The sequence below is a fragment of the Haliotis asinina genome, chromosome 2 (assembly GCF_037392515.1).
Source record: "Haliotis asinina isolate JCU_RB_2024 chromosome 2, JCU_Hal_asi_v2, whole genome shotgun sequence".
In the NCBI taxonomy this organism is placed as follows: Eukaryota; Metazoa; Mollusca; class Gastropoda; order Lepetellida; family Haliotidae; genus Haliotis; species Haliotis asinina.
Genome location: NC_090281.1, coordinates 67,249,124 through 67,275,752, shown reverse-complemented (window position 1 = coordinate 67,275,752; position 26,629 = coordinate 67,249,124). Strand labels below are relative to the sequence as shown.

Genomic DNA, 26,629 nt, shown 5'->3' with positions numbered 1-26,629 from the left:
TTCTGTCTTGTTAAGTTCAGAAATCATCAGCTGCACGTCACCATCACCATTTGTATCCAACATTCCATCCCTTAGTCAGCAGATGTTCCTAATAAAGCCCAGGTCAGGGAATATACCCTGTTCAACATGAGTGGCCTTACTCAGGGGATTGGACATTTCTCATGAAATATGTACTGTGATGTTGCCAAAGTTCATATAAAAAGAATATTGATGTGCCCAAATCCTTAAAACATTCTATGATTGTACATTCTTGTTAAATCATTGTTTTCATTGTGTACATACAAGCATGAAAAGGGACATTATTTATCAGTGTTTAAAACATGTAAAAAAAATAAAAATAATTTGAATAAAAGATTTTAAATTGTAACATTTCATCAGATGTTATTGTCCAATATGAAAACTTGAACACCTGCTAAAAAGCAGGAAAGTTTGGCAGGTTACATGCCCTCAATGAATGCTCTACGGAACATTAAGCGTTTTGGTCCATGTTTCATCTCAAGGGCAGCCATGCTGTCCTCGTCTGTGCCTAGCAATATCTCATCATCTTTCTGACTCCAGGCTGGGTACCCTGCAGATGCACAAACGTATTTGTTAATACAAACAAGTCTCATTTAATCTTGTGCAAAGCTTGTTTGTGATGTAACTAGTTACTACGATCATAAAATATGTATTATTTCATAGACATGTAATCCAAAAATTATTGGCATCCCAAAGATATAACTTATGCCAAAGACCCTAAGAGTCGACAAAGAAAACCATAGAACAAAACATGCTTTAAAACACACTGTTTAAATATTTGAACATTAAAGGTGCTTACAGATATGTCCACCAACATTCAAGGACGTTTCAAGGTGTAGTTTCTAAATTCTGCAAACTCTCTTTTACTCTGATGCCTAATGAACACTGTCCATAAAACATTTTCCACCAATACATATTTTCAAAACCAATGTGAAATACCTTCAGTCTGCATTAACACTTCAACATTTATAAACAATAAACAAGCATCCATTAATTTGCACCATATCAAGTGAGTGAGTTTAGCTTTACATCTCTTTTATCAATATTCCAGCAAAATCACAGGGGGGTACACTGTATCTCTGTGATGAGTCGAACCCACAAATTCAAAGTTTTTATACTATTGATATAATTTTAAATACATTCAAGTCCTTATCAAGCCTTATGTTTCTTGGAAACTCCTATCGAACTTTCATGTTTCCAAATCTCTATTACTGCTACACTTCAAGCTTCAAATTTTATGGGGGTGGTGAGGTAGCCTAGTGGTTAAAGCGTTCACTTGTCATGCCTAAGACCCGGGTTTGATTCCCCACATGGGTACAATGTGTGAAGCCCATTTTCACTCCCTCGCTCAAATTTTATATTTCCTCAAAGATCACACATGGATTTTACCAATATGCTCAGGGTTGTTTATGGCATATAGCCAGATAAGTTGAAATTGCATGTGGTCGATGTTTGAAGTTGTGTAGAGCACACTGCCATTAGCAGACAGGCAGACAGACACACAGGTTTAAAAAAAACCCCAGATACTGAGTTTTGTCTGTGACAGAGGTAACGAGTAGATTATTTACTAGTTTGTGTACACATCCAAGAATAGACTACTACTGCTCACAACCTCCCTCCAGGCATACCGCTTCAAGCTGCTAGAAGCTGTTCACTTCGCATGAGCTATATTCACAACACAGCACAGCTGGTGAACCCACTTTTCACGTCAGATGGGGTGAAGTAAGTGAATCTTTGAACTCCAGTTTCGAGGGATTTTTTTTGCATTGCGTTAGTTTTCAACTTAACAACTATTGCAACAGTTTGTGATGTCATTTGTACAGTTTGTATGAAATAAAAACAAGTTGAAGTAGTTTAAGTCTCTTTAAATAACTGACAAGAAAGTTGAAACCCGGGTAAAGTAAACAGTTAAAACACACATTTATTCTCATTCATAATTTAAGATTCTGAGTTGCAATGCATGTTTGCCTCCATGTTTGTTTAGAAGTGAGTCAGTTCAAACTGACTAGTCATGTGACATTCCACGGTTGCATTGTGGGAATGTAAACATTGCAAACATTACCATGTCTCTGTAAAATCTTGAGTCAAACATTTTATCCTTCGGACAACCTAAACGTAATGTTTCCACCAGTGATGTTAGCTGTGTGATGCAACTGCAAACCAAGAAACGGGATGCGATGAAGCAGTTTACTGTGGGAGGCTGTACGAGGCGATGGCAACTGACATCCATCATGACGTTGGTTGAATTGTGACGTAAAAAAAAGTTTGTTTAGGAGGGGGCAGACTGGAATGGCGCAGTGACATCAACACATTGTTACGTAATGTAAACAGTGCAGATTATTGTCTGATAAGATATTGTTGTCGCCTTTGATCTTTCACTGAAGCATCTCAGAAAGTAACTTAGCAACATGAGAGGTTAAAAAATCCCATCACCTGATGCCCGGGACAAGTCAATTTTCAGCTTGGGCAATCAAATAATGGTATCTTACTTGTCCATGGACTACTAGATAATTTCCACTTTTGGTTTAAAACTGCGAATAAACTTGGATTTCATTTCATGTCTGCTCATAATGTAGCTATTACATTTCGCAATAATAATTTAGAGCTATCGTTCTTTGAATTTACCACTCTTCAATAAATAGTCCAGTAAACATTAACATCAAACACTGTGTCATAAAATCAGAGCAAGTGGAAAATCAGTCAGGACAAGTTACTTTCTTGAAGTGACTTGCCCTGTGCCAAGTGGCTTTTAAAAAAGTTTGAACCCCTGAACATGTTGGGACCTGAGCACAAGGTGAGGCTTTACAGTTTAAAATAGGACCACCCTCTTAGACAACTATAGGCCCAGCAACACTACCTTCTGTGTCTGTGCCAAATCTAATCCAGTGCAGGGTATCCTCTTCACTGCCACTGTTGATGTACAGAGAGTACAGCACTTCTTGTAGTGTTAGACCCAACCTCTTGCCAAGTCTCTGAAAACACACATGCCAAAATATCCTCTAAATCAGAACATATAATCAGAGGATATTATATGAGTGCCCATGTCTGTGGGTGCATGACACAAGTGACTGAATGTTGGCATTTACTGAGTGACAGTGAGTGATATACTGATACTTAGGCATGAGTGTCATAAACATAGTATGATATAGGCACAATATGATATTCTGTTTATTATCGAAGTTGCCAAATTGAGGAAAATAAACCCAAATCTAATTTCGAACATTGGCTGGCTACCTGACATCACCACATGTAGAACACAACGTCACAGAAGAATGTGATGTCTATGATGTCACACTGCCATGACAAAGTGATATTTTGCCGTTGGACATTGTATGAAAAATACGAACCCCAATATTTTTGTCCTTGTAGGTAATAAATCATGAAATTAATGCATTGGTCAAATGAATTCAGTATTGACCACTGATCTGAATGCATCATAAAATTAATGTGAGATATCTTTGAATTGACGAAATTAAGTGTGTAGACTTGATGACATAGGTGTACACTTGAAATGAAATGTAGAACATTCAAAATAGTTCAAAATAGGGCATATTCATATATGTCAGGAGACATGACAAGGATGCAATCTGAAAGTACAAGACAAATCTTATATACCCAGTTGTAAACTGTACTGAACATCACTACACTGGTTACACATACTTTGGAAACTGTAAGATTATATGACCAGGGACTCCTTTCACAAAGCACTGTGGTGATCATGAGTCACTAAGCTATCCACAGTGCAGTGTTAAAGAATGGGAGTTACACTTAACCTCAGTTACGGTTTCTTCGTGAAAGAAGACTCTGTTTGCAAGAACAAAGGACTTTGTTGTTCAACAGTGCACTTAGCGATATTCTATGGCATTGGGTAAGACGGATGCACGCACACACATGAAGTAGTTTCCGAAATAATGACACAACATGGATCTTCTCCTACATGTTTCAATCTTGTATCTTCAGGGAGAAGTGATTTCAGGTAAACAGACTGTTATGACGTCATTTTTTCAGGTAAACAGACTGTTATATATACACTTATCTGGGAAGAAAATTTGTACTTATCAAAGAGGTCTGAAAGAAATCAAGATATTTCCCATCTTCACTAGTGAGTGATGTGCTTATGATCAACAAAATAAACAGCCTCCTTTGTGTATAATATGAAATGCATAACTTCTGTATGATATAATTGATGACACAACCTTTATACTGATCTTTACATTGACACTATTTCTGTTCATCCATCTTTTTAGCCAACCCTAACATCTGGATAAAATGCATAAAGTCAAAGATTGTTTAAATTTTTCATGATGTCAAATCATTACAAAAAGAGAGAGTTATTTTTATATGGCAAGGTGCAGGAATTGTTCAAACATGTAAAGAAACAAGTGTAAGGGGTTGTAGCCTGACATGTATTGCTATCAAGTTTTTCCTGATAGTCACTGAAGTTACATCATCTAACTATGACAATTACACCCGGTTACAAAAATGCCATGCAACAAACAATACAGGCCAAGCACTAAAAGATCACACTCTTCGCATAGATGCTCCATCTTCTGAGCAGCATAAAGGAACACAACTGGGCTATCGAGCTCCTCCCCAAAGAATGCACTGAATACTACCATGGACAAAGCAGTCATACCTTAAGATAGAGGCTTGTCTCTTCCACTGCCTGGAGCTGGTCGGATGCACTGTGGTCCTCCTCTGGAAAAGTGAGTGCGTGAGTTTAGTTTTATGCCACACTCAGCACTATTCCAATTACATGGCCTCTGTCTGTAAGTAATCCAGTCTGGACCAGACAATCCAGTTTATCAACAGCACGAGCATCGATCTACTCAGCTGGGAACTGATGACAAATGTCAACCTAGTCAGCGAGTCTGTGCACTCGATCCCATCAGTCACCTCTTATGACAAGCATGGGTCACTGAAGGCCGGTATTCTAACCTGGACCCTCACAGGTTCCCTCTGGAAGAAGGTACAGAGCTTGCTGGTCAACTAGCATGATACAAATGGTAGAAAATAGAGCTGTGACAAAATTTCGTAGTATCGATAATCGAGATACTTTTTCGGGCGATAAATGTATCGAAATGTTTTCCCATATCATGATATGTATCGTTGGCATTAAAATTGTTTATTTTCATTAACAATTGATGGTTATGTCCAAATTTCCACTGACACTTGATATCAAAATATATGGTTTTAAAAAAAATAACTAGGAATAGCATCCAGGATATTGCGATACGTATCGTATTGTGAATTTTCTGTATTGTCACACCTCTAGAAGAAAAATACATGCTCCTTCTGTAAATACTCTGCAGTGTAGTCCCAGTTGTTAACCAACAAACCAAGTCAAGAGGGATGCCTGTGAGTACTACAATCCATGAGGGCTCGCACATAAATACTGCACTGCTGACTAACTCCCTCTAAACATTTTAGTCATTACCTTTGTGACACAGATATCGTTTCCACTTTGGTGTATACACATTGCTACTTCTCCTCAAAACATGGAGGTTTCTTCTCGCACATTCACCTGCTCCGGTGGCTTGGAGCCAATTACAGTTAATATGTTCTGTTGTGTTGTCTGTACAGTTAGAAGATTTGAAAAGATGGCACTCAGGGTGAGAAGTGTTAAGCTTGTGTGTTACCTTGAGACTGTTGTGATTCTGTGTCACAGTCCTCCAGCCTCCACCTCAAGTTGTTGTAACACATCTTCTTATAGTCTGGAACAAGAAAATCATGGTGCTTTGTGCTAGTACGTAATGTATCATCAGATGACAATACTCTAGGAACATAGCGCTCTAACATACTCATGTTATCAGTCAACATGTCATGTGTGTTTCCGTAAGTTAACAGTACACAGCAACTTCCCTGTTACCATCCCTCACAATAATGTAAGTCCCAGGGTCCATGGATGACACCCTGCATTACCAGTATGACACCCGCATTATACATAACATGGATTATGAGCCAAGTATTATTGTACTTTCCTTGCACACTGCATAACTGCTGTTAAACATATTTTAAAGTCTTGTATTGGATGTCTAACATGTCACTGAGTGATTGTGTTTAGTTTGTAAATAGGTCTGTAAATATTCGAGTCTGGGGACCAGGCAATCCAGTGATCAACATCATACGCATCTATCTGTGCAAGTGGAAACCGATGACGTGACAATCAAGTCAGTGAGTCTGATCACCAGATCCCACATTAGTCACCTCTTATGACAGGCATAGACCCCTTTTGTGGCAAGCATGGGTTGCTAAAGACCCATTCTATCCCGATCTTCACAGGTCGTCTGTGAACGAGTATTGTTTTATGCCATCTTTATCGAATGCTTTAAACCACTATGCTACCCCACCACCCCTTTAGCATCAGAGGTACCAACAAACGTAAATGTATAAAGGAAACTGGCAATCAAACATCACTAGACACAACAATACAATTTGAATTGTAGTTGCTGTATATGCAAGGCATTGTAATATATGTGAACATAAAGATTACCATGTGCATTTGTATTGTCAACTAAGCTGGGAATAGTAATCAGCTGTGAACAAATGTTTTGAAAAAGTCAACCAGTGATTCAGGATTAGCATGTGACCTTAGTCGAGGAAGGTTATATTACCATGTGTTTTCAGAAGTCAGTGTTCACTTGCACTACAGTGAGGTGTTTTTCATTACAGAAAAACTCTAATATATGGATGATGGCATGTGTTTATGATAAAACTGTCTTTTTAAGTTCGTGTGACGTTTCACTACGTGTATGAAATCATTGAGAAGTTAAAGATTGTAATTTTTTTTTTTTTCCCACTCATTACTCATGTATTAAATGTGAATATTAGGAGAACTCCAGATTCAAAGACAGGTGAACAGCTAATATTTTTTCATGTTACCATGGGCACCAATGCAGGCTTCAACGGCGGGGAATACTACTGATAAAATAAGTTAGAAAGTCATAGTCCATGCTGTCCCAATATCAAACCATATCTTCTTTCATTTCAGCAATATTTGTCAGATTTTTCTTACTGACACTTTCCTTCATAAGTCCTAAACATTTTCTACTGGATTTAGGTCAGGGCTATGGCTTGGCTAATGTAATAATGTTATAGTTTGGGTCTGAAACCAGGTCTGTGAATGTTTTGAACAATGTTTTGGGTGCTGGAAAATCCAAAATTTGCATAGAACATGTGAGCAAATGGAAGTAAATTACCCTTGAGATATGCCACCCCACATGTACTTTCGGTCTGTACTTTGGGCGTTCATACACAGATTTTTTAGTGTGTTTGATCCAGAATTTCAGAGTATCAGGACACAGCCACACAGGACTTTCATCTGAGAAAATCGCACTGTCCAAGTTAACATTTGTATGTGAAGCACCAGTTCAACCTTCATTCCTTACGTTCAGGTGTCATGATCGGTGATGGAATTCCTCAAATTTTCTGCTGGCAGCTCAGTTCTAATTGTCTCCTTACAGACAGCCACAGTGCCTCCATCAGTCATATCCAGCCTTAAGTTTTCTAAACTCCTTCGTTTGTTTTAGAAACAAGAACACCAAGTTGCTTCCTGTCAGTCAACTTTTTGAGCCTATCTGCACCTCCCTAGTGCTCAATATCATATCCATTTGCAATATATTTTCAAAACATGATAAACATAAGGACATAAGGATGCCTGTTCTACTTGAAATCACTCAGTTGATATACTGATCTGATGTCCTTCTCTAAAAGTCTAAAATCAACTTCCTCTTCTCTAAATTATCCATACTGAGCATCACTGAAAATGTCTGCGAAGGGGATAACTCTTCACAACTAATGATAAGGATTAACAAAGTTGTCTCTCTTGAATGAAACCAAGCACTAGATAGCTGGTCAAGGTTGTTTATGTACGTGAAATCCAGTTAGAAACATTCCTAAAATTCTCAATAATGTCTGGTCATTCTACACATCTGTAACGAATTACTGTGGTTATTTCTTAGATGATTAACATGAATACAATAGTACAGGATGATACACTATTTCCAGTGACGGAAATGATCTCTTGGGAAATTGTCTGATTGGGAGACATTGGTCACAGTGCTGCTTAAACGAGACCATGACATCCCCAAGGTCATCATTGTGAGGGATAACTGCTCGATTATGAGTGTTTGTCGACAATACTCACATGTGTCTGTTCATGTTTAATGTAAGTATCCATATGTCTAAACGAGTGATTATTAGATTACCTGGGTCTGTGTCAGGGGTTGCTCTGCTGGCTAAGTTGTGGGGATGTCGAAAGCTCACCTCATCATCAGTTGAGTCAGTCTGTTCAAGATAAACAGCATCATAACAATCACTCCTACATGGATTGTATGAAACAAGAAAACAACCCTTATACAGACTTAAATAGCATCCAGTATTACCAAAGTCTTCAACAAGAAAGTGATAAACTAAACTGACTAGCTAATCATGATAGGCTGATTTAGATAACTCAAGATCCTTCAATAAAAATGATTCATTCCTAAACAATAGCTATTATTTACAGTGTTCACGAATAGTTTCTGACCCTCTGACAAATCCTGCAGATTTGGCAACGGTGAGACAAAAGTCCCCAACCTGCTGACCTCAGTGTCTGACTGAATATATCACAATAAGTTTGTCTGAAGTTGTTATTTGTGGCATATATGGCACTTGTTTACTGTGTATAAATTTTATTAAAATCTAAATATTTTAGATATTTAAATACTTACCTTACCATAGGTCTTATGCATATTACCTCTAGCTCTGCTAAACGAGATCAGACAGTCGTTGATTCGCCATCCCCTCGATGGCTACCTCATGTAATCTACGAATGTAGTCACGGAAGTGATGTGATCTCTCCACTCGCGCGAGAGCGCAGAATCAAAAATTCACTTTTACCGTAAACCTGAAAGTCCGAAGTGTCCAAAGTGGGGAGGAGCATCCAGCGTTGGGAGGGAGTCATCGCCCTATGGTAAGGTAAGTATTTAAATATCCAAAATATTTAGATTTTAATAAATTTTTAACTTACCTTACCATAGGTCTTATGCATATGGCTTCGACAGATGGATGGTGGTGTGGACTCTGGCGGACCATCCCTCAGCAAACAGTGCACATGCATTAGGAGAACTCGGAAACCAATGCCAACGGTCTCAGGATAATACCTGGAACAGGACAAAGAGAACCCGATAGAACTCCAAAGAAAAACCGACGTACCCTGGGGGTGAGGTTAATCTTAAGACCAATGGTAAGTAACAGTGTAGTTACCTAATGGGCGGACGGTCGGGTAAGTTGCTGAGCAACCACCAGTGGACCAAATGACTGTAACCCCTCCATGTCTTCAACTGCCAAGTCCCTAAAGTAGTGGGAAGCGAAGACAGTTGACGACTTCCAGAAACAGCCCTCCATGATCTGTGTTACCGTGCAGTTTCGATGGAGGGCCATTGTAGACGCCAAAGCCCTGATCTCGTGCGGGTTACTTGCTACCGGATGAGGCAGGTGCTTGTCGTCATAGGCCACCAGGATTGTCGATCCGAGCCAGAGGGCAATAGTATTCCTGTTTACTTCGCCTTTGCAGGTCGAGGCAAAGGGAATGAATAACCTTTTGCGGGATCGTCTCCTAGAGGCTGACCTTTTAATATAGCATCTCAGAGCCCTGACTGGACATAACAGCTCCTCCTCCAAGTCATGACGACCCAAGACCGTAGACAAAGGAGGGATGGAAAATAATCTGTTGGGCTGTCCGGGAAGCTGGTTCTTAGCCACAAAATCCCAAAGCAAACCCAAATGAACACGTCCGTGCCTTGACTGTTCAAAGCGGATCTGAGTAACTTCAAGAGCATGGATCTCGCTGACTCTAGCCGCTGTTGCCAAAGATAGTAAGAAAGCCGTCTTCTTGGAGAGATGTTCGAAAGAGGCTTCCTCTAACGGCTCATACGGCGGACCTCGGAGATGTTAAAGGACGACATTAAGATCCCAAGCTGGAGGACGGAACTTGGCCTTCTGTTCTTCCAGCTTGAAAGCTTTGAGAAGCGCAATAAGTTCCGGCACCTTGGAGATCTGTGCATCTGACTTGATAGCAAGGACAGAATTCAGTGCTGACAAATAGGTGCCTAAGGTGCTGCCTCTGAGATGTCTAGAGTTCTGTAGAAAAAGAAGGAACTGTGCCACAAACTGAGGGGATGCTGCCATGGGATCTTGAGACCTTTGTGCGCAAAAATTCTCGAACGAGCGCCATTTGTCGTCATATAAAGATCGGGTAGAAACTCTATGTGCGCGAGCTACAACGCTTGCTACACGCATAGAGTAGCCCTTAGCCTTTAACGCCCTCTGCAAATGACCCATGCGTGAAGATGAAAACGTAGTGGATCCGGATGCAGTTGTCGACTGTGTGGATGTCGAAGAAGATGCAACCACTCTGGAAGTTTGTATGGGTCTCCGCTGGAGAGCCGTCGAAGGTCGGGAAACCAAGACCTGGCCGGCCACCAGGGCACGACCAAAAGCAGTCGGAGGTTCTGCGTCAGTCTGATTTTGGCGACTACGTCTGTAAGAAGGACTGGATGAGGGAACGCGTACGCGTCCAGACCTTCCCATGACAGAGACATCGCGTCGACAGCCCATGCCTGCGGATCCGGCACGGGAGACACATACGTTGGTAACTGGTGATTGAAGCTGGTGGCAAAGAGATCTACCAGTGGTCTCCCGAGTTGACAGCAGATCTGGCGAAATGCGTCCGGATGGAGCATCCACTCCGTCGGGGATGGTTAGCCGGGGCGCAACAGGCGTCTGCCAGAATGTTTTTTGCAACCGGGAATGTGACGAGCCGCGATCTGATCCACAAGTTGTTTGGATCTGGTTGTACCCTGATTGCGAATCACCCACACGACCAGAAGCCTGGAGTCTGTTAGAAACGGTAACCAATGGCGGACTGCTAGGATGACTGCCTGCATCTCCAGGTTGTTGATATGCCACTCCCTTTCGACGTCTGACCACAGCCCTGAGGTTGTCTGGTCGTTCAAGTGAGCACCCCATCCCAGGAGGGATGCGTCTACAAACAACTCGTGGTCGTGTTTGAAGCTTGTCAAACAAACACCGGCGCAGACGTTCCACTCTACCGTCCACCACCTGAGGTATCGATGCAAGTGCGGTGGTAGAAGAAATGATGACTGGAGGTCGTTCTCTCGAATAAATGGTAATAGGAACCTCTGAAGTGGGCGCAGCATAAGCCGTCCTCTGAGGGTGAGGTCTTGCGCGACGTCAACAGACCCAACAGAGACTGCCACTCTCTGAGGGTTAGAGGTAGGGACAGAGCTTGATCTGTAAAGGCGAGAATCTTCTGCCATCGATCGGGAGGGACCCTGACAAGATTGAGCCGGGTCAGGAACAACCCCCCGATGAATGTTAACTCCTGCGTTGGCTCTAGTTGCGACTTCTCGGTATTGATGATCCATCCCAACTGATGTAACAGGCGTGTGGAGAAGTCAAGTTGTTTGCGTAGCAACTGAGGATTGCAGTGATTCAGAAAACAATCGTCGATGTAAGGATCGAAGTCTATCCCCTGAAGGTGCAGGAATCGGGTGACCGGCAGCATGATCCGTGTGAAAAGCCACAGGGCCATAGAAATTCCAAACGGCAGTACCCGCCATTGGTAGTGTACCCCGTTGAATATGAACCGCAGGAACTTCCTGTGACGTGGGAAAATAGGAACGTGCAGGTAAGCATCTTGTAAATCTAGGCTGGCCATCCAAGCTCTGGGTGACAACTTGGCTCGGATCTGATCCAGTGATGTCATTTGGAAATGCGGGGGCTCGGCTATATACAGGCTGTTGAAAGTCGCCATGTTGTGAATCATCCGCATTTTGGTGGAGCCTTTCTTGGGTACCAGGAAGATGGGTGAACAGAACCCCGGGGAGTGATGGGGTTCTGGCACTATCTCTATAGCACTTTTGGTTAACAAAATGTTGATGTTTTCTAGTATAAGTACCTGTTGATCTATTGAGTACACTCGTGACTGGGGAGTGGTAGTCAACGGCGGAGCTCCGGCTAGTGGCAACTTGTAGCCGGTTCTCAGGATCTTGCAAACAAACGGGTCTTCCAGGAATGTCCAAATGGCCCAAAAGACCCCTAGTCTCCCACCTACAGGGGTCAGATGAACTGGTACGACTGGGGGTGGGAGAACCCAGTCGTATTTGTCCATGGCTTCAGCGGCCGGAGTAGGGGCGCCTGCCCCTACCTCGACCGGATGTAGAGGGCACATCCCTGCCACGTTCTTGGGGTTTACGCTGCACTTCTGAGTTCTTAGTACGACCTCATCCCCTCCCAAACGAGGAACGGATAGACTCTCTTCTGGGCACATATCTTTTCTTGGCACTTCCCCTGGCTCGGCCACGAAAAGCAGAACCCAAGGCCTCAAAGGTTGATAATACCACTTCCGTGTTTGTGAGTTCGGCGTGTTGTTTATACACCGTCGGAATCTTTTCGTCAAAGAGGAACTCAGACGTAAATGGCATACGAAGTAGCTGTCGTTTAAATTCCTCTTGCCAGGTGCAAGCCTCCAGAAAACCAGATCGGCACATAGTTGTTGTCATGGCTAGCGCCGCGCGTAAATGTCCAAGCAGGTCATGTAGTACTTTGCCTTGCCAAGCAAATATGGTAGTTAAATGATCCACCCTCGAGGCATTATCCTCCGATAAATCCATGGCTGCAGCGGAGGTGGCAGACGCAAGCGCTGAGATAGGTTTAAGCATGCGCTTCAGTTCCGTGTCAATAGCTGCTAGCTTTGAATCCTGAACTCTGTAAGATGACGAAGTAGAGCTTGATAACCTCTTGATAGAGTCGTCTTGCACAGCCCCGTTGTCGGCAAAATCCAGACTGTGAACTTTATAGTCTGATTTCTTAGACTTGGACGCTTTAATAGTAGGATTTAGGGATAATTTCGCAAAGTCCGAATCTAGTAAAGCTACAGCATCCGCCACCATGGGGTGAGGTGGAATGAGTAATTCGGGACACAGGTGAATCGCCGCCGGGTTGCTTGAATCAGAAGAAGGTGAAGGACAGTCCGGTAATCTATCGGCAATCCACTCAAGGACAGCAGTTAAGGGGAGATAGGTGCCATCATTATCATCCTCATTGCCAGGATCCTCCTCGTAATCTGGACAAAAGAACTGTTCCTCGTGAAACAGAGGTTGATTCCCGTCGCTGATTAGAGTTGGAGGCAGAATTCTTAGTATTAAATTCCTTGCAGGAAGTCCGCGGTGGTTCTGGCGATCGCGAACGCTGGGATCTAGAGAGACGCCGCGGCGATCTTGAACGGGACCGCACCCTACGTCTACTTCTGGTACGTGAGTCTTCCTCTAAAGAGTGCCTTGGAGATCAGGAGCCAGACCAGGAGCGCCGGCGCCGGCCACGATGAGGAGAGCCGGAGAGTCGACCCCTCGGGGACTTGGAGCGAGACCTGCGCCGGGAATGCTCAGCCTCCAAGCGCTGAGAGCATTCTTCATCCAACTGGCGCTGTAACACTTCTTCTCTAGAAAGTGTATGAGACACCCTGGGTATCCGATAAGGAGTAGACACAGGAGCAGGGTCCGGTAACAACGTTGGCGCTGGTGTTGGTATAGGCGCTGGTGTCGGAATAGGCGCTGGTGTCGAGATAAGCGCTGACGAAAACACAGGTGCAGACATAATCAAAGGCGCCGGGACAGGCAGTGGCGCTGGTACAGGTAACGGCGCTGGCGTAAGTCTAGGCGCTGACGATGGTGAGGGTGCTGACGACGAGGTAGGGAGTACAGCAGCGCCAGGCGTCAAAAGAGACCGCAGAAGCCTCTGAACTTCAGGGTGGGATAGGGCATCAGGGTGAGATAGGTCTACAAAAGCGTCTGAACACGTAGGCTCTGGAGACGAGCACGCCGGCGTAATAGATGAGCGTCCCACACTAGGCGTCGATACTGGTACTGAAGGCGGTGGTAGATCCTGGTCGTCATGCAAGGATCCCAGGGAAGACGCTGGCGACGACATTCTTCTTTTACATTGCATAAAACGCTTCCTCCGAACCGCCAAAAAGGTCTTGAAATCTGCCAGAGATAACGCCTGACAGTGTAGGCACCGATTATCAATGGAGCAAACAGCGGACGCACAATCTGGACACCAGGGATGTGGGTCTTTGGCTGACTTCTGCCCCTTGCAGATAGTACAAAAGTGTCGAGTCATACACAAAACTGTAACAGACAAGAAACCAACATTTGACGACAGGTTGACACAGTGCCAGGAGGAAAACCCCCTACATAAAAAATGTAGAAAGTAATTGCACCCCTACATAAAAAATAGGCACACCCGAAAGTGCGGGGCAGCGAAAACGACAACCAAAATGGCTGCCTTCGATACGCTGCATTCAATGGCAGAAAAAAGGTACGAAAAGTACCAAAATCACAAGTAAAATGACCAAGCATGGACAAATACATGAAGGGCAAACAACCAGCAAGATGAACTACCCCCATGGACGCCATGCCGTTCTCACACATGACACGGACAAACCCATGCCTGAGTGAGAAAACACAACACGAGGTAGCAAGGTAAGTGTAATTAAATACTTGTTGACTTGACATACATAAAGAGGGGATACAAACCATGCCATCGAGGGGATGGCGAATCAACGACTGTCTGATCTCGTTTAGCGGAGCTAGAGGTAATATGCATAAGACCTATGGTAAGGTAAGTTAAAAATTATATTTATAACGTTTGTCATTATATAATATATAATTTCAAAGCCAATTATGAGAAATGTTAAATCTGAAATGTGTGTTTAATTTTATTCTTTGGGTCCTGTGAATTTTCAGTGGGTCAGACAGACACCTGAAACTTACAGGACCCAATGTCCTGTTACTTTAAAACACCATTCGTAGACACTGTATTTATTTTTAACGCTTTGTCAGTACTTTGATTTGACCACTGTATGATGGTAGCTGTGATCCATCAACAGGATGCATCAGAATATAGTCCATAATGCCTTTCTTCAGGTTAGGACCAAGATGGCCAACACCTATTGGTCATGGCATCGGAACCTTCTCATGGTCATAAAGGTAATATACATGTTATTACATCCCTGAAGCACCAAATCAAAGTATGGTGTTTGTAGAGGTTGCTAGTTAGACATAATCTGGAAAAATACCTGTGAACAGACAGGCATCTGAACTGAATGATCATGTAACAATAAAGGTTTGAAGCATGACTGTGTGAATGGCATGACTTACATCTATTTACACGCACCTATCAGAATTCCCTTGAACTAAGTTCAGCAATTTTTAAGCTTAGAGCTTGCAACTATTACAAAGATATCATACAACAGGTCACAAATGTTACTAAAGGGATGTCTTGTGATTATACATAACATAATTGCAAAATAACAAACGCCGATGGGAACCATCTGGGTAAGAGCAGGTTTAAGTACACAGAAGCTGCTACTTTGGAAGCAACATCTTAATGGAGACCAAACATGCTCTCTGTTCTCGTTCCCGATCCACATAACTAAATCAGTATGCATGGAGCTTTGCAAATTTAACCCTTGTTTTCAATCCAAGAAAGGTAAAGTGTGATAAATGTCTCTCAGTTACTTTTGTTAACTGTTACCTGTTGTGTGTTATCCTAATTATTATTACTCTTCTCTAGGAAATGGCAGATATATATACTACTGTCTGCACTGGGTAATCAGGTAGATATGAGATTGTGTGAAAACAAGACAGACTGTACTGATCAATACAAACCTCTTCATCATTCGCCTCTCTGTCAGTGCCTGATCTCTTTCTGTTCCCAGTCTGTGGAGTGTTCTCTCCATGAGTCTTGTGGTGACTGGTCTGCTTTTGGAAGACCTCCATATCACTGTTTTCATGATCTACACACTCAGTATCCATCGCGGTTTGAAGAAGGTTCTTGTCAAATTCATCTACTTCTTCTGATGAGTCGGAGTGGTTCTGTGTATTCTTATTGACATTCAGAGAAAAGTAAGGAGATCTGCCTTTGAGAGTTGTGGGGGGTTTACAAAGGGATCGAGCTTTGGCTGTACCTGAGCTTCCTGTTCTTATTTCAGATGGACAGGTTGTAGATTCTTTTGCTGGGGATGAATAAATAGTCTTTGCATTGCACTCTTTCAGAATACTCTGAGATTGTTCCATGTTGCCTTCAGTTTGAAGTACAGGTTTTGGGGGTCTGTTCATGGGTAATGATTTTCTTGTGCTGCTCACCAGAACCGATGTCCTTGGGCTGGAAACCTTGGTTGATGTCACAGGACTTTTAATTGGGGATGTTTCAGACCGGTTGGCTGGAATGAGAGGATTTCATTAAAAGTTCCGTCATCACCAATTACGTCATTAGCATGTACATATGAATCTTGTGTTCAATTAAATTAATTCCAAAGAAAATTCTAATTTGTAAATTTTACTGACATTTACTTGCAGATTTTGAAGGAGGTGTAGTTATTATTTAACAATGAACTCAGCAATATTCAAGTTGTTTCGCATCAGTCTGTAAATAATAGAGTCTGGACCAGACAATCAATGACAACATCACGAGCATCGACCTACGTGATTGGAATGTGTCTATGAGCCCAATCTAGTTAGTTATGACAAGAATGGGTTGCTGAAGACCAGTTCTAGCCCATGTTTGAAGCAGGTGTAACTAACTTCATGTGTACACCAGGGAACATCAGCTTAATGTGCAATGAGATGACACGCAGTTTGTTTGCAAAGCGGGAAAACCTAATAACAGTTAGATCCTGGCATGACAGGACGACAACTGGGAAAACGATGCCAGTAAGCGAGCTTAGTTTTACACTGCACTCAACAATATTCCCATTAAATGGCAGTGGTCTGTACGTAACTGAGTCTCGACCAGGCAATCCAGTGATCAACATCATGAGCATCGATCTGTGCAAATGGAAACCAATGAAGTATCAACCACTTCTGAACCTCTAAGATGCCTCTTGTTACAACAAGTAAGGGATACAGAAGATCAGTTCTAACCTGGACCGTCAAAGGCTGAAAAACCAAGATAGGGGATAATCCTCTACTGTTTTCACTGAACTGATTAGAGGTCACATGCAACCAAAAAATCAAACATAACTAAAACACAATTATCACTTATTCATGACATATAATATGCATTGCTGCTTGTGAAAAAACAAATGAACAAAATTATAAGCTTACAATTGCGATTCAAAAGTGCAATATTTTGTTCTTGGGCTTACTTCCCTCAAAACGAAGCCCTCGGGAGATCGAACCCAGTCATAGCGTGTGGGCGCGCACTCAAGTGTAACGACGGCTTCCGATTAGCTGATTCACTTAGCTGGCTCATTATGTGTACATTAAGATGATCTGTTTGTGGGCATTTTAGAAGGATGGTGAGTCATAAGAAAGTAAGATATTTTATGGATAACAACTTCTTTTATTGTACTTGATGTGTCGTTTCAGTATGGATACATTCACTGTTGTCAAACAAAATCACACACACTAGAAGAAGTTGTTATCAATAAAGAATGTACATAGAGATGTTGGATATTGTAAATACATGTTCTCTGAATTTGCGTTTGATTCAATTCAACTACTATTGAACTACTGCATGGCTGGAAACAGTCATTCATCCAAGTACAAAGCAGGACTTGAAACTGACAAGAGTTGGCACCAGTTTCCGTCAGATCCAGTCATACAAGCAAAATGGATGTAGTTTGTTTGCAACCCACAGACATAAAAACTTGCCATGTGTACAAGTATCACACCTGCCTAAATACATATTGAGGCAGAGACAGGACTTGTGTGCATGAGTTGTTTATGGCGTATATCCTGATAGGTGTTAAGTTCAAATTGCATGTGGTCAATGATTGAAGCTGTGTATTGCATACTGTCTTTAGCAGACAAGCAGGCAGACATATAGGTGTCAATAAACCAGACATTGAGCTTTCTCTGTGACAAAGGCTGCTTCCCACAATCAACACGCTTTCTATGTAACGAGTAGATTATTTACTTGTTCATGTACAGAACCAAGACTAGACTACTGCTCATATTCATACTCTAGGCGTGCATACTGTTTCAAGCTCCGCGAACCTATTCACTGTGCATGTGTTATGGGCACAATGCAGCACAGCAGTTGAAACCACTTTTCCCCCCAGTGCTGGGGTAAATTTAGTGAATCGTTTGAAATCCGATTTCGCTGGCTTTCTTTTAAACTTTATAGGTTGAATTGGCATTTTTGGTGATTTGTTTCAGTAAGTGCATAGTGAAAGGTAATCTGCAAAGATGTGTTATATGTTGCATGTGACCTTTAACTTGCTGAAATATGAGATAATGCCAACATGTTTGCTCAGTTTCACACTCATTCGCGGTCAGTCACCTTGGGCAGCATCAGCTGTGTTGCCTGTCAGTAAGGCTGTCCAGTGTTCGGGAAAGTTAGTGTATGTCTTGATGTTAGGCAGGATATACTTCAGGTAATGGGTCCTCATTGACTCAGCTGGGTGCTTGGAAACCTGGAAAACACAGAATTTCTTCCATGTAACATAAACATACATTCAATAACAGAATGCATTAAACAAGGCCAGCTGCGTCATGAGTGAGAGGAATCAGTGGAATGAGCGAGAAAGTGAGCAAGAGTTTAGTTTTATGCCATACTTAGCAAAATTCCGGCTATATGGTCTACTCCACTTGTTGATCTATGATTAAGTACCTCTCAGCAGAGGGGTATATATGACCCTAAATAGAACCATGTCAACTGTGTGAAATCTGGAAAGGTTTTGAAGTGGATCATTCAACCTAAGTGGATGTGTCAGTGGTATAGGAGTGAGTGAGTTTAGCTTGGCGCTGCACTCAGCAATATTCCAGCTATATGGCGGTCTGTAAATAATCAAGTCTGGACCAGACAATCTAATGATCAACAACATGAGCATCGATCTGCGCAATTGGGAACCGAAGACATGTGTCAACCAAGTCAGCGAGTATGACCACCCGATCCCGTTAGTCGCCTCTTACGACAAGCAGAGTCGCCTTTTATGGTAAGCATGGACTGCTGAAGGCCTATTCTACCCCACCAGATAGAGAACTGTCCTCTATTTCATCTACTGACCACTAATTGTGAACTTGTATTGGTAAAATTCAGGTGAATGTAGAGAGGTGGTTCAGTTAATGTTCAGTTAACTGCAGCAACTTCCCCCCCAAGAATAGACTAGGCCCCCAACATTTCCATGGAAACCAAGAAAATAAAAATGCCAAATATCTGCAAACAGCAAAAGGCTCCCCTTCAGGTTCTCTCCTCAGGGAATGGTAAAGGCAATGAGGGGGAAAAAAGGAAAGTTAAAAAAAAGCCCTCCAAAGTAATAATCCTACTAAATAATAAAAGTGTTTTACTTTCTGCAATTTATGAAATGTACATGGGGCAAAAAAAAAAAAAAAAAAAAAAATCAAAAACTATTTTTCTAGCATGTTTAAATTTTTGGCCCAAAAAGCACATTAGGATTTTATTTTGTGTGGGGGGAAAGTTAATATTTAACATTTTTCTTCTTATTCCTGAAAAATATGACCGGCAGATCTATAAAACAGGACATAAAATTGGTCTGGCTCAATGATTTGGAAGTTGACTCAGGCCAATTGCATCACCAGCCATGCTTATGCCTTCCTGGTTCCTAAGGTATGATTTATATTATCCTCACAGAGATCCCCCACAAAACGTTTTTGTCACAAAAATCACCCCAACGAGTTATTAAAAAGTATGTAATTTGAGTGTACCATGAAACAGCTGTTTTCATTTTGTGCCATGTTGGCACCTGTTGGTATGTTACAGATTACAGAATGGAACAAGTGCCAAGCATTCGAAATGTAATGGTAGACTAAAATCACTAAAGACCATTGTGACCTGTACCCTTCGGAACAGATGTTTGATAGGCATTTAGAAGTTGGTAGGGTGGGGACACTTGTTATGCTTATACAACTTCTTGATCATTTATACACAATGTGTGTATTACCCCATAAACTTTCTGTGTAAATAATAAAGACGTTGCATATCCATACCAAGTGTTCCTTCAGAATAGTCCGTACCCTATTCTGTTCTTTTCTGTAAATCTCGGTCCTGACTAGATACATTTCCACATCATGCAACAGTAGACACAGCACAAATGGTCAGCAGTCAGACTAACATTGTGGGTTCCCATCAAAATTTGCTTGTCTCGGTGATCTGACCAGCAGCAGTGATAGTCCACACCACAAGGTCTCCATAGTTACAAGATTTTGAACTGGTCAGGGCAATAAATTGAAAGGTGTAGCAAGTGATTATGACCCTACCTCAAAGAGTTCCATGTCTTGCCACACTTTCTTGCCATGCACCTCATTATAGCGACGTTCGCGCACCAGAAAGTCCACAATCTTCTTGTCATCTTCTCTGGTGTACTTCTGCCTCCTTGAAAAACAGAACATGTGAAAACATGGCAGCTCACGAATCAGTTTTCTGTTTAACCAGATACGTCAAGGTTTCTGACACACTACACTTTTAGAAACATACCCCTTTCCATGTCTATGGGTCGTGATGATATTACGGGCAGGTGACAAGTCATCATCACTTGGAGATGCTCTACCAGGAACACATCTAAAAAGACAATTTATCATCAATGATATACACATAAATCCATGAAACATACCATGCAGACTTAGCACTTAGCCTTACCAAAAACAAACTGGTTAGCGTTTTTAATTTGGGACAGACTGCTCTTATTTGTGAGCAGCACATTTTGAAAGAGTCACCAGGACTTCTCCACTCTGATTACAACCATTATATGTGCTGATGCAATGATCGTATCATCACTAGAAGTACACAAAACTCTATTACATTTTTTAGTGCATGTTTCTCTGCATGATTCACTGAATGAAGAATTCATGCAATTTATTTCACCATATCTCTGTTACAGAAACAGGTGAAAGTGATTTTGGCTGAAAATCAGGTAGGGGCCTGGGGACAGGCAGCCAAATGGGTTCAGGATCGATTGATTTGCATTTAAATCTGAGGATTTGCTGAAAATTGCCATCCCTGATATCAGCAGTATATTACATTACATATGAGTGAGTGAGTGAGTGAGTGAGTGAGTGAGTGAGTGAGTGAGTGAGCTGGGTTTTACACCGCTTTAAGCAATATCCCTACAAATATCATGGTGGGTGACACCAGAAATGAGCTTCACACATTGTATCCATGTGAGGAAGTTTATCCTGTGACGAAATGACACTTTAACCACTAAGTTAACCCAAGTGTCCAACATTACAAATGAAAGCAACCCACCCCCTCAACCCCCTGCCAATTTTCTTCCATACCCTGAGATTACCAGTCAAATACATGGTGACTTTATTAATTATTTATGCATTTTATGCATGTTTCTTCAATGTCTACAGTGCTATACCTGAACTTTGTCATATCGATGAACTTGTTCTCTTTGACACAACACCACACAAATTCTGACTTGATATATTCATCTGAAGTCACTGAGCCTCCTGGTTCCAGCAGTCTGCAATGTATGTGTAGAGTCCTCAGTAATTACAGGGATATTCTACAATATGGGATGGGTCACTCGCTTGCTTTCTTTACCTTTTGTACTAATTAATGTGTGCCTCGTCATGCTCCAATGTGCACAGTGACTTGGTTCGTTTCAGCTGTGTTTAACAGAACTTCAGCGAGTTTATTGCATCTGTCGGAATTTCACAATGAATGAATGAATGATAATAGGAATTATATGTGAATGAATGAAAGAATAAATGATACACCACGGCCATCCTGCCCGAAACATGTTAAAGATCGCAGAAGTATCGCTAGAACACATGTGTTAACATCAGTTATCCTTTTCAAAAAATCTTTGAGACATTTTTTTGTTATATTTTTTATTATTCATTTACAATTAATTAAGATATTTTATTGCACGTAGGAAACGGCATGGACATTAACAAAATGTTAACTGATACTGTCACACACCCCTCATAAACATTTAAAACTATCACAAAGCATTGTAAACATGTTTCAAGTTTTGTCAAATACTGAGATCAACAAGAAAGAAAGAAGTTATAGAGCTACAACCCTCAAGCATCACAAGCATCAACTGTGATCAGATCAGATCGGCGATGTTATATTTTTCACACACGTCACATACTCCCTAACAATTTTTCTAAAATCATAAAACTATCACTATTACTTGCATACACTTTTCACCTGATGGTATATTCCCCTCATAAAAATTAAAGGTGTCTGTGAAAGATGTTTTAGAATATTAACTAGAAACACTCAAACAATGCAGTGTCATATTTCAAAGGTGGATCAGATCAGATCAGTGATATGTCACTTTTTTCACACACCTCAAATACACCCAACATTCTTTTTTAGATTATGAAACTATCACTATTACTTGCAAACACATTCCACCTGATAGCATATTCTCCTCATAAGAATTAAAGGTGTTTGTGAAAGATGTTATTGAAGCAATAACTAGAAACACTCAACAATTCCATGCAGTATTTCAATAACAGATGAGAACAGATCAGCGATATGTCATATTTTTCACACACCTTAAACACCCTAACAATGTTTTTTCAATCATAAAACTATCATTACTAGTTGCAAATACCTTTCAACTAAAGGTATGTTTCCCTTGCAAAAATTAAACGAATGTGTGAAAGAAGTTTTAATCTACCCAATTTAGTCTCTTCACCGTGAATCGAGAATAGAAGCCAGTGATCTATAACAAACCAACTTGAAACTTTACTACAAATCTACTGTCCTAATACTGACACTAATAACAATTATTTGACTTGAATTGAAGAGACAAAATAGTTAAGTTAGCTTCTGCATGTAGCTTTCCAGTTGTCACAACACTCAGAGAATTTAATCAGCCGTTGAAAATGAGCCAGACTCAATCTTAAATACTAAGCTGCCGCCATAGTGGCTAAACTGGTTATGTAACGACCCTCTGTATATAGTTTCCCTGGTAATAATATAAAAAAACCCAAAAACAACCAAAAAACCCCAAAAACCCAAAAACCCCGACCAGGCATGTACTGTTGTTTCTTTACTGTGGCAGGTATTTGCCCTAGCCTAATGATTTAGTAAATATTCTTAACACCACATCAGCAATGCTGCAGCTATTTGCAGCTATCCCAAGCCATTCTAACTATTCTTGTGTTTAAATCATGTTGGAGTTCTTTATCTACACAAAACACGATCTAATTAAATTACAGAGATTTGAAAAGAAGTTGAAAGATTACTTTACTTTCTTACCAAATACTAAGATCACTTCCAAAATGACCCTTAATTATATAATAATAGATCCTTGACAATCAGTGACATCAAATACAACCACTTAACCATGCTGGTCCTAAGAACAAATTATTAGCTGCACATGACAGCATGCCAGTAAAGTTGTTCTTCTGTTTTCACACTAAATGTCTATTCTTATGTTTTCTTTTCTGTTTTACATTTTGGAGTTATGCAAAATGAAATGACCTACCAGTGAATGACATCACAGACAACCTGCCATGACTTCCATCATACACAAACGCAGCAGTGATGTTTAGGCCAGCCACATCCATGAAGTTGAAATTCATCACTATATAATTACAGATGATACTGTCACGTGATATCTGGGACATGTGGAAACAAATTTCAAATCCATGGTATTGAAATTATGAGCCTTGTTTACCTGTTTATATACCTGGTACATTATCTTGAACTTACTTGATGCAACTTCTTGTCTGTTTGCTTGATATACTTCCACCACCATGCTGTAAGGGAAGATGGAACATGAATGGTTTGGGGGAAGTGAAAACCTGTCCGATTTGTGTCAAGATAATCTGATGAAATTTACTGATTACTGTAACACTACAACAGTTTGGGCCAAACACTGTCCTGAGTCTACTAGCCTATCCATCTACATCCCTTCCAGTAGACTGCAAAACTAATGTATGGGCTGGCAAACACTCTGCTTACACTTAGGCTCCATGCTAATGGCAAAAGCTGCTGGCTCTTGAAATAATGTATGCAACAAAAGTTATTTGTGGAATAGATAGAAAATACTAAACTATGTCCCGTGTTATACCACATTTATTCATATATATGGTGTTACATGGGACAAAGAATAGTATTTTATTTATTACTAACCCAATATTAGCAAAATAATATTGAGCTAAGTCCTTCTTTCCTAAGAAGTCAATGAGTGTGGTGACACTCAGCTTTCCGTGAGTCAATTAAGGTCTAATACTACTGTGACAGAGGAATTAGCATTGTGACGTCATAACTGTAAAACACCTTGACGTCAAGGTTTACTACACAGGATTATTACACAATGTGTAATAACTTTGTAAAATTATTAAACAGTGACATAAACAGTGGTATCTTCAATGGATGAGCAATAAAATGAAATACCTATTAACATGACTAAAGTGTGCACACTAATTCACTCACAATAAGTAAGTGATGCCAGTTTTACATGACACTCAACAATGTTCCAGCAATATGGCAGTCTGGATCAAACAATCCAGTGATCAACCACTCGAGTATTGATCGACGCAAATGGGATGCAAGGACGTGTCAACCAAATCTGCGAGCCTCATCACTCTATTCCTTTAGTCACCTCATACAAGATAGGCACAATGAAGTGCACCTTTGATTCAGTTTCAGGTTGTACCACATAAGCAGCTCTTATCGGCTGCTTGATGCAAAGTTAGGCTAACAAACACCTGAATTTCTACCTTTATGCATTTTGGCAAAACACAAATGCTTAATACAATTTAAATAGTTCTGTAAAACCTACTTTGGACTAAAAGAGATACTTAATCTATATCTGAACTCGCTATATGCAACCTCACCATAAACTAACCTAAAATATTCTTACTTCTGAAGCTTGAAGATGGACAGGTAAGGATTATTACTCAACATGATACGAGTCTGTACCCCTCTTGCAGAAGAGAAAATATTAGAAATTAAATATACTTCAAAGTAAATGTTTTAAGAAATGAACAGTAGGTTTGATTTTTTGTTGGGTCAAAATTCATGTCTAATATGGTGGAGTTGTTTGAGGTCTGTTATAGATCAAGAACGTGTTCACAAGGGCATTAACTATATCTTCTTGGTGCAAACATGAGATATACACTAGCATAAAGAAATGCCCTGTAGGACAATCAGTAACTGGATCTGTCAATGACCAGTCAATATCAAAATTGTTTGCAGGGAGTGGTAGAGAGACATAGTTACTGTAGCTAGAGTTGGGGCAAATGGCAACAATGCACCCGGAAAAGTCTACACATACTTTAACAATTGGTTCCGAGAGCTGCTGCTTCACAGTTTTCACACTTAAACTATTGGTACCATTTCTGAATCCTAGTCTTTGGCCTTTATTTTATTTATGTCATTAGTCAAATTGTGTAAGGTTTACATATCTCTCTCAACAAATAATTACAACGTAATTTGATGAAAACTGCATCTGTTATAATCTTGTGAAAAAAGGTTTGCTTCAGTTTGCATTAACCAAATTAGCCAACAAAATAATACCCGTTTGACAATATTAATTATGCTGTTGGCTTACTTAGATATCTGAGCAAAGTTTGCAGCTTAATTCGACCCTTTGCATCCTTCCACAAATTAAGCCCTGTAAAGTGGATGACTGACTGAGTTGAGGTTTGGGCTGCTTTTAGCAATACTCCACCAACATCATGTAATGGCACACCAAAAGAGGGTTTCACACCTCATACTTATATGAGGAATCGAAAGTGGTCTTGGTGTCACGAGTGAATGCTCTTACCACTTTGGTTACCCTATCGCCCATAAAGTGCCTAACTCCCTAATGGAGACTTTGTGATTGTCAATACATCAGTATCACATGTGCAATTACAGTGAAGTACAGTTTCTGTATTTTGTCCACACACTATTTGACAACAAAAAAGGACAGTAAAAATATTCTTCACAGTAAGTAACATAACAGAAAAATTAAAGATAAAGTTATGAACCCCCCAAAACATTAACTTCTTTGGAAGGATGTCACACGGCCTATACAATAGCAAGTTTAAGTCAGGAAGGAGTTCCTTCTGTTACCCTATTTTCTTTTGTTTGCAGGATAACAGAGGTAACAAGTGGTTCAACCCTATATATTGTCCTTAATTTGGAGACTTTTCGATGTATTTGTGAGTCCTTCAGCAATTGTTGCGTCATGTCTTTGTAAGTTTCTAATAATTCAAGTAGATGTGAATTTATAAGTAATTTATTCTGTCAAGATTCCCTTCCGCCGCGTTATCTGAAAACATGACCAGTGGCAGAATAGCTAATTAAGCGTCAAAATTAATTCTGTTTCACCAATTTCACGAACAACGGAACAATTTTGTAAATACCGCTAAAATGTGGCCATAACTGTTTGCCAGTCAATAGACAGCTTAGAGTCTAATGACAAACACGCTAAATATGAAAATGAAAATGGAAAGTTTAACATCGCAAGTCTGTTTCCATTACTTCTATCACTGGTTTCAACCTCTTTCGTTCGGAACATGGTCGCATATAAAACGAGACTGGGAGACCATTCTCTGACACAAATAACGAGCGACAGAATTTGAAGTTTTCTGCCGCCATTTCTGAGAAGGGGTTCTAAAAT

General features: G+C 40.8%; 1 protein-coding gene across 1 annotated transcript; it reads right to left on the bottom strand.

The window, feature by feature from the left end:
* Positions 1-250: 250 nt before the first annotated feature.
* On the bottom strand, positions 251-26,629 carry LOC137274199 (telomeric repeat-binding factor 2-interacting protein 1-like). The gene is made up of 12 exons (XM_067807254.1): positions 26,491-26,629; positions 23,728-23,774; positions 21,410-21,514; positions 20,524-20,607; positions 20,307-20,421; positions 18,370-18,502; positions 15,753-16,306; positions 8,226-8,304; positions 5,658-5,732; positions 4,655-4,716; positions 2,876-2,990; positions 251-568 (listed from the first exon to the last, which is right to left on the bottom strand). The coding sequence occupies exons 1-12, from the start codon at positions 26,605-26,607 to the stop codon at positions 438-440; spliced, it is 1,617 nt and encodes a 538-aa protein (XP_067663355.1). The 5' UTR covers positions 26,608-26,629; the 3' UTR covers positions 251-437.